Source organism: Acartia tonsa, chromosome 10 (genome assembly GCF_053477335.1).
Source record: "Acartia tonsa isolate MP-2025a chromosome 10, ASM5347733v1, whole genome shotgun sequence".
In the NCBI taxonomy this organism is placed as follows: Eukaryota; Metazoa; Arthropoda; class Copepoda; order Calanoida; family Acartiidae; genus Acartia; species Acartia tonsa.
Genome location: NC_137269.1, coordinates 7,057,458 through 7,070,735, shown reverse-complemented (window position 1 = coordinate 7,070,735; position 13,278 = coordinate 7,057,458). Strand labels below are relative to the sequence as shown.

Here is a 13,278-nt window from a genome sequence, read left to right as displayed (position 1 = left end):
GGACAAATTTCAAATTGATTTGACGGGGCTGTTTATTTACGTCACAAGTGAGGGGAAAGAAAAGAGAAGGAGGAAAGAAACCCCCTAGAAAAGAGATGGGGGTATGATGTCACACGCCAAAACAATTTGAAATTTGTCCCCATTTTATGCACCATTTTAGACAGCATCAGAATATAAATGATGCATATAAAAACATTTTGTTAGCAAATACATAGGTTTTGTTTGGTGTTTGAAAACATAATAATGAAGAGATGATTTAATATTTAATTTAGAATTTTTTACATTGCTAAAATAAAATTTTTAACCAATAAATAGAATGAAAATTGGAATAAGCGAAAAAATCTTTCACTTACTCAACTATCAAAAAGAAAGCAAATCATTACACATAAGTTAACAATTACACCAATTATTATTACAAAACAAGGAGGGAGGAAGTTGTGACACTTTTTGAAACCAAAACTAAAAGTCAAAGAAACTCAACTAACAAAAGAGTTACAGCACTGAAATTTGGTTTAGCAGTTAAAGAGGTACAATGTGGAACTCTGAAGAAACGGCGGCGGAACCGCCGCTATCGGCGATTTTTTTTGCGGGAAACGGCAGTAGCTGTGATTTTACCAACTTTTCTTAACAGTCCCCCATTGTACCTCTTTAAAGCAACTGTCTTTTTTTTTAAGTTAAATTCCTGTAGTTTTGATTTTAAAAACTATAGTGTCACAACCGCCCCCTCCCTTTCAAGCTGTCCTTTGAGGCAATGAAGATAATAAAGGCTTATTTTATAACTTGCATTAAATCTAGATTGCCTTCAAGGACAGCACAATATTTACCACTAGACAAGATTATAGCAAGTCCTAGAACAGACTCAAGTTAATGCGCGTGAAAACAGATAGATATGAATAGTGAAACTTTAAATTTTAATTTTGTGAATGTGCCTATAAAGTTGAGAGCTTACAGCAACGATATTATTACTATATGCTTTATGAGGAGAACTAGCGGCTTCGCCCCTAGCCTCTGGGGGCTTTGCCCCAAGAGGTAATATAAAAAAATAGAGATGCAACCACTTATTTCGAACATATTAAAAAAAAGACATATTTTGGTGCTGCAAACTATAATTTATGGGTTCCCCATAAAGCTTGCTTTTCAATCTTTTAATAGATTTTTATTTTTTTTGTGGGGGGGGGGGGGGTTGCGGGTGTTCCACCCCCCAAGAAAATAGCTTAAAACACCTTAGGACCAATGGGTGTATACCCTGAAGAGTAGAATCCGATCAGTTCAGTGGTGACCGAGATCTTAAGGACCGGACGGACAGACAGACATCAAGCTACTTTGTATTATAGATAGTAGCTCTAGCAAAATTCGGTGAAGTTGTGAGTAAGATTCCAGTCAAATGCGCTTATTAGGTCAAACTCTTTCAAATATGCGTTTGGTCAACATTAAGAACAATTTAAGACTTAATAAGCGCATTTGACTGGAAGCATGCTCACGATTTTAAGGTAAAGCTGCTACACAGCGGTCTAAGGCCGGACATTTCGCCAAAAATCAACTTTGGAGTTTCTCTAAATTAATAAATTATTTTGAAAATATATACCCTATCTCATATAAAACAGATGAGTTTTTGTCATTTTAATTATTGGTTGATGAATTATGAACTTTGAAACATGAAGGTTAAGAATTATTTTCACGTCATGAATTTTACCTTTTGAATTTTCACCATCTCTGGAAAAAATATTTTTTTTTCAGTGTTACATTGATACAATCAAGTTTCTTCACCTATTTATATTTATAATACTACATGATCTATTAGGAAACTGGGGTTTAAAATTTTTTTTTTACATTTTTCATCCATTTTTATGTTGTTTTTTAAAAATTTTCATGTCATTTCTTAAATATTTTTGCAAAAAATTTTGGCAATAATTTTCAGTTTTTTAAGTTTTTCACCAAAAACCGGGCCCCGCAACATACCAAACCATATATTATTCTTAATATACAGGTATAATGTCATAGTTTGATGTTTAGTTTAGGTTGTTGCAGGGCCCGGTTTCTTGCAAATTTTAACTTTAATTTAAGGGGCCAAACTCTAAAATTACAATACAAGAAGAAAAAATTGTTGCAATTTTTTTTCTTTTCATTGTTAATTTTAATTTCTGATGCATTTAAACTGCTTATAAAGTGCCTACGATAAATTAAGAGACTTTATGAGATTCAAAATGAATGTTTTAATCTTTTTAAGGGGGGGGGGGGGGGTGTTTAATGCATCCTTTTCGTAATCAAAGCGCAAATTGCACTTAGAATCCGAATTTTGTTATGAAACTTCGCATGAATATTCCTTGTTAGGTCTATTTTCCCTAAATCAAACAAAAAGTTGGAAAAGTAATGGCTAACGGCTGGCGGCTCAGCCGTTTAGCAGTTTTTATTTGGCCATTTTCAGGGCAAATCCATCATTTATTACATAGGAAACAACTTCTTGAAACATAATTTTGCTATAATTGATGTTAAATTCTTAAAATGTTAAATAGCCATAAGAATTTCTTGTACCAGCTGCTCAACGGCTAGAACTAGCGGAAACGGCTGGGAGTGGCCAAGAGTATGATGTGTAGATAGGGCTTGTGTCGTAGCTAGGGGTAGGGAGTGGGGACAAAACCGCGACAAACAAAACCACGACAGGGACAAAACCGCAACATAACAAAACCGCGACAGGGACAAAACCGCGACAGTGACAAAACCGCGACATTCGAAAAAATCTATAATAAAAAAATCTTAATGCTAGAAGGTCATGGCCGCAGAGCTCGGCCCCCTGACCTGCCTAGCCGCGGGCGCTCGGCCCCCTTGCCTATAACCTAACCTAACCTATTTGTTTGAATGTTTAATGTACATTAACTTATTTATAGTTTAGAATTTCATGGATTTTACAAAAAGGGGTTGGTAGATTTTTTTCAAATTTTTGATATTTTTTTACAATAGTCAGGTTAGGTTAGGTTATGGGCAAGGGGGCCGAGCGCCCGCGGCTAGGCAGGCCAGGGGACCGAGCGCTGCGACCATGTATTTCTACAAAAAAAATCCTACATAGTTAAATTTCTGTTATTTTTTAACTGTCGCGGTTTTGTAACTGTCGCGGTTTTGTCACTGTTGCGGTTTTGTCCCTGTCGCGGTTTTGTTATGTCGCGGTTTTGTCCGTGTCGCGGTTTTGTTTGTCGCGGTTTTGTCCCCACTCCTAGGGGTAGGTTTTTATGGGTGCTGAGCTCAAAATTACTTCCAAAAATAGTGGGGGCCCATCCATATGGCAGCTGGGAAACAGCTTCTGCTCAGCTGTTAGCCGTTTTATAAGACTATTTAATGATATTTTTTAACAATAAGAATTTCGGTAAATTTAACTTCTTTCATTAATACCCATTTCTAATTAATTTTACTGGATATATTAATAATTTTTTTAATTTCTAGATTTAGCTGTTAATCAGCTAAAAACATTACTATATAGATTAAGTATTATTACTTATCTAAGAGAAAATAACTTCGTAAAAAAGGGTGAAGAAACTTGAATTAGTTGTATCAAATGTATGTTGCATAAGGTTGGTGATTGGGCATTTACCTTTATATAATCATTTCTACAGTAATATTTATTAATGCTTAAAGGTTTTTCAATGTTTTATTGCTATAAAACATCGAATTTAGGCACTTTACCAATTAAGAAAATATTATGAAAATATGAAATTTAATTAAGTTTCAAAGTATTTTCTAGACCAGTTGGCTTTTGTTTTTCTTCTCTATATGAATATACGAGTTGCATTGGGTAATAATAAGGCGCAGGCTTTTTATTTTGAACGATTCTATCAACTACAAGCTGAGAAAATTGACTTTGAGTAGAGGTAGGTGAAATGTCCACCAAAAGGCCAAAATAGACCACTGTGTGCTACTCCCTTAGATTTTATAGGGATGGAGTAAGAAACACAAATTTTAAACTTCAATAGTTTTTCGTTTCTAGGTTTTGGTCATAGCCTTATAATAAAGTAACAGGATGTGTGTTTGTCTATCTGTTTGTTTGTACCAAAGGTATCAAATATTCTGAAAGCTTAAAAAAAGGTGTCTTAACCAGGATTAGGTATAATACATACATTCTAAAATTTTAATTTAATTTTAAGTTTTAACATATGTGTGTTCTTTACCAAGACAATCGATTCGTGGTAATCTCTAAAAATATTGTCACGTTTTCAGTTTGGTTATACCACGTTGATTTATTCACAAAATTTTCAAAGGGACTGTGCACTAATGGGAGCAAGTGATGAATAGCACCTTCATCAGTGATTTTGGACACATTTTTTTGTGTGAATAATATACTAAGTTTCTGTATGATATAGTTAAATGAACAGAAAAAAATAAGTACCACGACGATTTTATTAGAAAAAAAAACTCTAGAAATGTCCAGCGATTTTAGTTGAAATATCAAATGCTGTAAAAATCAGAAGTACATTAATCATACTGTTAAAGCTATCATTATTTTCCACTACTTTACTAAATATCTAAAAGTATGCATTTGATGATTAATAATCGCAACTCATCATACATTTTCAAAAATTTTTGGTCAAGATCTCAGTAGAACTTAACTTGTTTTAAGCTCTATAAAACAGAAACAAAGTAAATCAAACAAAAACACGTCAAGCATCACCGCTGGAAGGTTATTTACATCACTTGCTTTTATTCGTTCATAGTCCCTTTATACTTGATAAAAAATTAGAACTTGGAACGATTAAAACAATAATAATTATGCATTTATGACATGTTAATAGTTATTGGACACTTTTCCTTCTGTCATAATTATGTCTCTTTCGGACTTATTAGATAATAACCGTCAAAATCGTGCAATACTTATAGAGTAGCTTCGCCACAATCTACTTAAATTATAGGCATAATAAATCAAATTCTCGACTTCACAGAAATCATGTAGTTAAATCACTCGGGAAAGGGGGAGGGTGTGGAGTTTTTACATATTTAATAAACTACAAAATCTACACAAAATTAACTTAATTTTGTCCAATTAGATCTATAAAACGGCAATGAAGTTGATTTTATTGAAGAAAAAAACACACTTTTATTTAATTTAGTATTTTTAAAAGTAATTTTAGACCTTTACTTAAAAAAGGTTTGTTTGATTCGTATTAAAAGCTACATGGCAGCCAATTATGATTTTTTTACTTTTTGGTATCTTTAATAAAATATAACAAGGACAATCATTTCTACAAGTAGCGCAGCATTTATTACATAGACATATAAAACAAATATAATAGTTTTTTCAAAAGTATACATTAGAGTGTTTGTTGCCTTAGATCTTGCTAACCGCTGGGCAGACTTTTATCTATTAAAGGGGAGGAGGTTACCATAAAATCTCCCCTAGAAAATAAATGATCCCATCGGAACAAAAATAATTCTAGTTTCTTTTTAAACCAAACGCAAAATGGTAGGGGCTATTATAGTGTAACAGATGTACATACACCAACTATTGAGTGCTGCGTTACTGAAAAAGATACATGTTATTTCTTTAAAAACTAATCATTATCTAAGTCATGTTTTAAACCTCATAGAGATTAACCATTAAAAATAAAGCTTTAAAAAAAATTAAAATTTTTATATTAGTTTTGCATTTAATCAGGCAAAGTAAATATTTCTAAGAAAATCAAAACTTTTACTAAGGAAAGCTTTCATGTATTTCAACAGATGTGATTTTACCATTTAATGGTATCCTATTATATAAAGTAGTAAGCTTTTTTGTGTGTAGCAAAGGATCTTGCTAACCGTTGACCCGATATGGTCCTCCTTTACACTGAAGCTACTTTTAGGTCAAGGGATGGTTTTAGGCTATTTTATTTTTATAAAAAGTCGGGGTATGTATGGTTTTGGGCTATTTTTTCTGCCGTTCCATATTAATTAGATATAAAACCCCTAGATGCTAGGGGTGCTATTCTAAAGTATCATATATGTTTATTAGAGGGTTTCAAAGTCCAATGAAAATTTTCATTTTCATTATTTGAAGAAAAAAAATCATCTACATACAAAATTTTTAATTTATAAAATAATAAAATAAATTAAAACTTTTAGTATTGATATAAAAGGAGATCATTTATGGGAATAAAATAAAATCCTAAGTATTTCCCAACAACCTATATTTTTCAAACCCCCTAGCGATTATGTTGCTATGAAAGAATGAAATCATGCAAATAAATAATCAATATTGTTCCGTGGCCTGCAGGAATTTGAAGTACACTATATAATAGGTACAAACTTGAAACTATATGATTGTGTAATTATGAAAGCTTTTTTTTCCTAACAAAAATATGTATATTGTGAAAAATGCAAATTTTTTCAATACTCAATGGCTTTTTGAAAGCCAAGTTTTGGCCTATTATTTTGTCAAAATTGATAATTAGAATAAAGAATAAGATTTCAATCTTTAAACAAACATCCATAAATATTTACAATTATAAAAAAAAGGCATTTCCTTTAATGTTTAAGGGGGAATAAAACACCTTTTTTGAAAACACTAAACCTAAACTAACTCTAGCCTGATATAACTTATGAACAATGGGGCTAGAAGAGGGGTGAGTGAATCTTATTAACAATGTGTCAATGGAAATGATTATTTGTTATAAAATATGTACTAAACGCTATGAGAAACAGTGGTATTAACTGTATTATTTGAGGTTGCTTTTTTATATTAAATATTAATATAAATCTTCTTACACTATAGACGTGGCTAGGTCAATATTGTAGTATTTTAGCATTGAATGCCTAGAAAACTTGAACATTTGTTTCGGAAAAAAACATTTTTTTCCCTTAACCGATAAGAGTTGAGTTGACCTAGTGTCGTCGTCTAATTGTTGAGCCTAAACTATGGTGACCATGGTGAATTATGTGGGGGGTTGACTGTTGTGCGAAGTGTGACATTGAATGTTGTTGGTGCTGGTGGTACGGTCAACTAAACGTAACAGATTGTTCCACAAAAAGTGATGTTAAACAAGTATATTATTTTACTTGGTACGTCAGCCTGATGTCATTTTCAAAAGACATAAATTCACCAAGGTTTTTTCATCCATTTCACTTTTTAAATGAAAACTGAAATTTTGCACTAAAAATCTGTTTGTTCATTTACTTTTAGGTACTTCGCTAAGTCATTCTCTTCTGTATTGATCATAATTGTATGTCTAAAACAATCAGTTTTCATAAAGGGGGGGGGGGGGGCGTAATGACATTTATTCGTAATCCGTGAGCAAAATGGTCTTAAAATTTAGCTAGACCCTTCAAACTTGGTATATAAGCCTAGTCCTATAGGTATTACATCTAAATGGCAAAAAAATCTTAAAAAATTTATTTTAAGGTTAGGTTAGGTAAGAAAAACCCTGCGGAAATGGGGTTTTTAGGCTTTTTTTGGTCTATTTTGATGCGGACACTTAACTTAAATTGTTTTTTCTTAGGGTTTTAACTTAAATACACTGTATCTATTCATATGGACTTTATTTAAGATGATTCAGCAAGTCGGGGACCGACCCCAGGGGGCTAGGTGGGTGGCCCGCAGGGGTTAAGTGCCTTTTTCCCAATACATATGTTGTAATACATCTAATTATAGGTTTTTTAGGTCAAGGAACTCAAATTTAGAGCTAAAATAAGCATTAGACTAATCTGAAGCTAGCCCCAGCGGGCTAGGTTGGTGGCCCGCAGGGGTTAAGTTCATTTTTTCCAATATATATCTTGTTATATATCAAAATATAGGTTTTTTAGGTCAAGAAACTTAAATTCTGAGCGAAAATTACCATTAGACTAACCTGAAGCTAACCCCCCCGGGCTAGGTTGGTTTTCTGCAGGGCTTAAGAGCATTTACCTAACCTAACCTAGAAACTTACTTACATTTTTACAGGTTCTTTTCTTGAATAAACTGTGTCTATTAATGAGGACTTTATTTAAAATGATCCAGCAAGTCGAGGACCGACTAATCTGAAGTTAGCCCCAGCGGGCTAGGTCGGTGGCCTGCAGGGGTTAAGTGCATTATTTTCCAAAATACATCTTGTGATATATCAAAATATAGGTTTTTAAGGTCAAGAACTCAAATTCAGAGCTAAAATAAGCATTAGAATAATCTGAAGCTAACCCCAGCAGGCTAGGTGGGTGGCCTGCAGGGGTTAAGTGCATTTTCCCAATATATATGTTGAGATACAACCAATTATAGTTTTTTTTTAGGTCAAAGAACTCAAATTCAGAGCTGAAATAAGCATTAGACTAATCTGAAGCTAACACCAGCGGGCTAGGTGGGTTGCCAACAGGGCTTAAGTACATTTTACCTAACCTAACCTAAAAACTTACATTTAATATAATTTTTTTTTAGGTTTTTTTTCTCAAATAAACTGTCCATTCATGTGGATCTTATTTCAGATGATCAAGCAAGTCGAAGACTGACCCCAGCGGGCTAGGTGGGTGGCCCGTAGGGGTTAAATGCATTCTTTAGAAAAAGTATGTGTTATCATACATCAAATTATAGGTTTTTTAGGTCAAGAAACTCAAATTTACAGCTAATAAAAGGATCAGACTAATCTGAAGCTAGCCCCAGCGGGCTAGGTGGATTGCCTGCAAGTCCTAAGTGCATTTTATCTAACCTAACCTGGAACCTTATTTTTTTTTTTAGGGTTTTTTCTGGAATAAACTGTGTCTATTTATGAGAACATTATTTAAGATGATCAAGCAAGTTGGGGACCGACCCCAGTAGGCTAGGTGGGTGGCCCGCAGGGGTTAAGTGCATTTTTAAAAAGTATGTGCTGTCATACATAAAATTATAGGTTTTTTAGGTCCAGAAATTCAAATTGAGAGCTAATAATTGAATCAGACTAATCTGAAGCTAGCCCCTGCGGGCTAAGTGGGTTGCCTGCAAGGCTTAAATGCATTTTACCAAACCTAACCTAGAATCTTACTTTTTTGAAGTTTTTTTAATTGAATAAACTGTTCATGAGAACATTATTTAAGATGATCTAGCAAGTCGGGGACTGACCCAGGCGGGCTAGGTTTTACTTAGATACACAGTGTTCAGTCCTAAAGCCATCATTTAAAAGATTCTTCATACAGGAGGCTGACCCAAGGAGGTCCCCAACTTGCTGGATCATCTAAAAAAATTTCCTCATTCATAGACACAGTTCATTCAAGGAAAAAACCAAAAAAATAAGTAAGTTTCTAGGTTAGGTTAGGTAAAATGCACTTAAGCCCTGCAGAAGATCTACCTAGCCCGCGGGGGTTAGCTTCAGGTAACACTTATGCTTATTTTAGCTCTAAATTTGAGTTTCTTGACCTTAAAAACCTATATTTTGATATATAACAAGATATATATTGGAAAATAATGCATTTAACCCCTGCGGGCCACCGACCTAGCCCGCTGGGGCTAGCTTCAGATTAGTCTTATGCTAATTCTAGCTCTAAATTTGAGTTAACTGACCTAAAAAAACTTATAATTAGATGTATAACAACATATATATTGGGAAAAATGCACTTAACCCCTGCGGGCCACCAACCTAACCTGCTGGGGTCGGTTCCCGACTAGCTGGATTATCTTAAATAAAGTCCTCATTAACAGACAAAGTTTATTCAAGAAAAAACATGTAAAAATATAAGTAAGTTTATAGGTTAGGTTATGTAAATGCTCTTAAGCCCTGCAGAAAACCAACCTAGCCCGGGGGGGTTAGCTTCAGGTTAGTCTAATGTTAATTTTTGCTCAGAATTTGAGTTTCTTGACCTAAAAAACCTATATTTTGATATATAACAAGATATATATTGGAAAAAATGAACTTAATACCTATAGGACTAGGCTTATATACCAAGTTTGAAGGGTCTAGCTAAATTTTAAGACCATTTTGCTCACGGATTACGAATAAATGTCATTACGCCCCCCCCCCCCTTTCTATAAAAAAAACACAAAAACCCGGGTTTTCGGGGGAAAACCCCGTTTTTTTGCGGGTACCCGGGATGGGTCAAACTTTTGATTAAAAAGCTGTTTTTTTAACAACCCTGATTATAGGATAAAATTATGCTTTTCATAGAACACGCCTTTTAGAATCCAATGTTAATGTGTTGACCCGCGGCATTGTGTTGGCGCTTTAACTCCTCCTCGGCAACGCGCTGGTTGATCAGATACTGCGCGGCTCCCAAACATTTCTGGGGACCTGCACAAAAAATTAATCATCCTTCTAAAAATAGCGAAGAGTTTTACGTAATAAGTGCAAACTGACAAACACATCTTCTCTGATGAATTGATATCACAATAGTATTACTAACATATTAACAGACCATGTCATTTACAAAGTCTAGCAAATTCTCGACATAAAAATCTTTGAAGAGATAAAAATCAAACTTTCTTTTGGATATGTATACCTACTAAATCTTAAAACATAAGAATTTTGAATAAATATTTGTTTGGTTTCATTTATATCTTCCTGTATAAAATGTAACTTAAGATTTATCTTTTAAATATCGTATGAAAATAAATAATAATGATTTATATTTGTAAATAAACTATCAGTCTATCATAGTTATTTATAGCATTTTGCATTATATACACCTTTTCTCGGATAAAAAAAAACTTACAATCATACCTAATATTAAAACAATTTTGTTAAACCCGAGATGCCGAAGAGACGGGTTTTAATATTGATTGTACAGTACATTTTCATATTCGTAGAAAACTGGATATAATACAATATATACATTATTTTTCCATTTGTCTGAGAACCGGTTCTTAATCGGAATAATGATTACTATACCTGTAATTGTGACAACCCTATTCCTGGTGCCAGGCGAGTAGTTGCCCTTCTTGGAGATCTGTATGTTGGTGCCAGAATACTGCTGGATCTCCACAATACTCTTGCCACCCTGCCCAATCACGGCGCCCACAATCGACTCATTCACCTCCATGTCGATCTTGTTAATCGAGTCCTCGGCCGACATTTGCGGTGGGCCGGTAAGAGCCAGGGGGCCAGAAGATTGCGACTGGCCGTGATGGTGGTGCGAAGCGGTTGCTACAATAGAATTTAATCCTCCACCCCTTCCCATTGGACCGCTGTGGCCGATTGTCGTAACTGCGGCCACGGCCGCTGCTTGTGCCTGCTGTTGGGCGGCGATTTGTTGGGCAAACTGATTTGCAGCAGCAGCGCTTTCCTGGGTAGCCTGACTCATTGTTGGCAACGGGTTGCCAGCGGTGGCCAGTCCAAATGAATTGTTGTTCATCGGCGGCAGCATGGAGTTAAAATCTGGGGGGTGCATCTGCTGCATAGGGTTAGAAGATCGCTTGAACGGCGACTGTTGCTGCTGTTGCAATTCGGCAGCAGCTGCGGCAGCCGCCGCAGCAACTGCCATAGCCTGATTGGGACTAAGTTCCGCCGTCGGCTGGTGTGAATGTCCTCCCGGTGTAAGGAGCCCTGAAGGGCCAAACGGCCCCTGATTAGGAGGCGTCGGGGGAGGTGGGGGTAGCCCCATGTTTGCACGAAGGGAGTCGGTTATAACTGTTGGCTCCGGGGGTGGCATATTGGATGGGGAGGTCAGCTGGGAACTAACGGAGGACAACATATTTGGGGGTGGTCCGATAGTGGTAGGCTGGTTAGAGTGAGCACTTGGGGGTAGGGGAGGGGGCATGGCAGCCAGAGCATCGATGATTGGAAAGGGGTGTTGAACGGGAGCTTCGGCCAGTAGGCCATTGGCCAACTGGGGTAGCATTAGATCAATCTGAAAATAAAACAGCCTTGATGATTTAAGTAAATGTAAGTAACCAAGCAATTCTTTTGAAAATAAGTTGTCAATAATAGGTACATCCATTTTTATTAGGTAATAAGAACAAGATTGTTTAGAAGGTTTTTTTTGGCCCTTTACAACCTTTAAAAACATTTACTCCTTAAGAACTAGTTAACTATAGCAAGCAACATAAAATGATTTACCTGTAAAACACCATGAAGAGAAAGGGCTCCGAAAGCTTTAGTAATTTCATCTGCTACTTTGTCATTATATCCCTTCATCTAAAAATAAATAAAAAGTCAAAATATATTTTAAAATAGATTAGGTACATTACGCAGTCACTAAAACTGTATATGTTTTTTAAAAATTGAGCTTTACAATGACTTCCAAGTTGTTTATTTTTTCCCAAAAAAAAAGGTTAAAATCTATGTATATTTCAGCCAGATATCTAAAAATTATGTGTTTTGATTCTGAATTTATGTTAGGTACCTAATGTTTTTATTATAAACAAGATCACATACGGCCATAACGCAAAAAAAAAGGGTATTACCTTAAGACTAGAGTTGATATGTCCAAGATACTCGGACATAATCCTGGCATCCTCTGCTTGGATGTGAGGGTTGAAGTTTAGCTTTAGGTTCAGGGTGCCACCTTAAAGTAGGATAGTTTAAGATAAGGAGTATTTTATTGGTATTTCAGCTTTTGCAACGGCCAACCCAGGTTATGAAAGTACCAAACTATGCATAAACTTATGTAAATATAAGTTATAAATCTTTTTTTATATGCTTATGTTGAAATATATATTTAATAGAATTATTGAAATTTTCTTAGGTATGATCCATATGTAATAAAGGGAAAAGGTAAGTAGAGTGTCATTTTTAACATTTAACATTAACAACAAATAAAAACACACATAGAGCTTGTATAGTGTCTAAGCAGCCAATAAGAATTTACCAATCTACCTCTAGCCAATAAGAATTTTTTCAATCTACCTTCAGCCAATGGGAATGAATCAATCATCCTACCTCCAGCCAATGGGAATAAATCAACCAACGTCCTGCAGCCAATGTGAATTAATCAACCTACACCCCCAGCTAATGGAAATCTATCAACCTATTAAATCTCCAGCCAATGGGAATTAATTAACCTACCTCCAGCCAATGGGATGCTGTAACCTTCAGTATCCTTGTCATCGTTCTTATCCAGACCCATCGAGTCTCCATTGGCAAACGGGGATCCTGTAGGGTTAGGGTTGGCCACCGGTCCATTGGTTATCTTGTAGGAGATGTTCAGGCATGAACCTAATCATCATATTTGTGTTCTTATTTTCACTAAAATGGACTGTTGCTTTGACATGCGATTTTTTACTTTTGCCTTACATAATAATCCCAAGAAAATTATATGTCTATATTAGATAATTTAAAAACAAAGTGTGTTTAACACGCAATGACGCCCAAGCTTTTAATTAACAATGATATTGTCCGGACATTGGCTTTTATACAATTTGTAAATAGAAGATATAGAGGATCTAGACGG

General features: G+C 35.1%; 1 protein-coding gene across 5 annotated transcripts in view; it reads right to left on the bottom strand.

Annotated features, from left to right (window-relative positions):
- Nucleotides 1-126: 126 nt before the first annotated feature.
- The window catches only part of ps (RNA-binding protein Nova-1-like protein passilla), a 34,378-nt gene continuing 21,226 nt past the window's right edge, over nucleotides 127-13,278 (bottom strand). Inside the window, exons 9-15 of one of the 5 annotated variants that reach the window (XR_013883352.1) lie at nucleotides 12,894-13,043; nucleotides 12,293-12,393; nucleotides 11,946-12,023; nucleotides 10,779-11,736; nucleotides 10,066-10,181; nucleotides 6,645-6,961; nucleotides 127-929 (exon numbers count right to left, since the gene is read on the bottom strand). Coding sequence is in view for 1 of the 5 variants with exons in the window: in XM_080174927.1 (XP_080031053.1) it covers nucleotides 10,069-10,181; nucleotides 10,779-11,736; nucleotides 11,946-12,023; nucleotides 12,293-12,393; nucleotides 12,894-13,043 (1,400 nt within the window). In the remaining 4 variants the exon portion in view is untranslated. Of the gene's footprint in view, nucleotides 930-1,153; nucleotides 6,962-10,065; nucleotides 10,182-10,778; nucleotides 11,737-11,945; nucleotides 12,024-12,292; nucleotides 12,394-12,893; nucleotides 13,044-13,278 lie in introns of those variants that run through there. The other 4 variants (XR_013883353.1, XR_013883350.1, XR_013883351.1 and 1 more) reach the window with 4 other exon arrangements.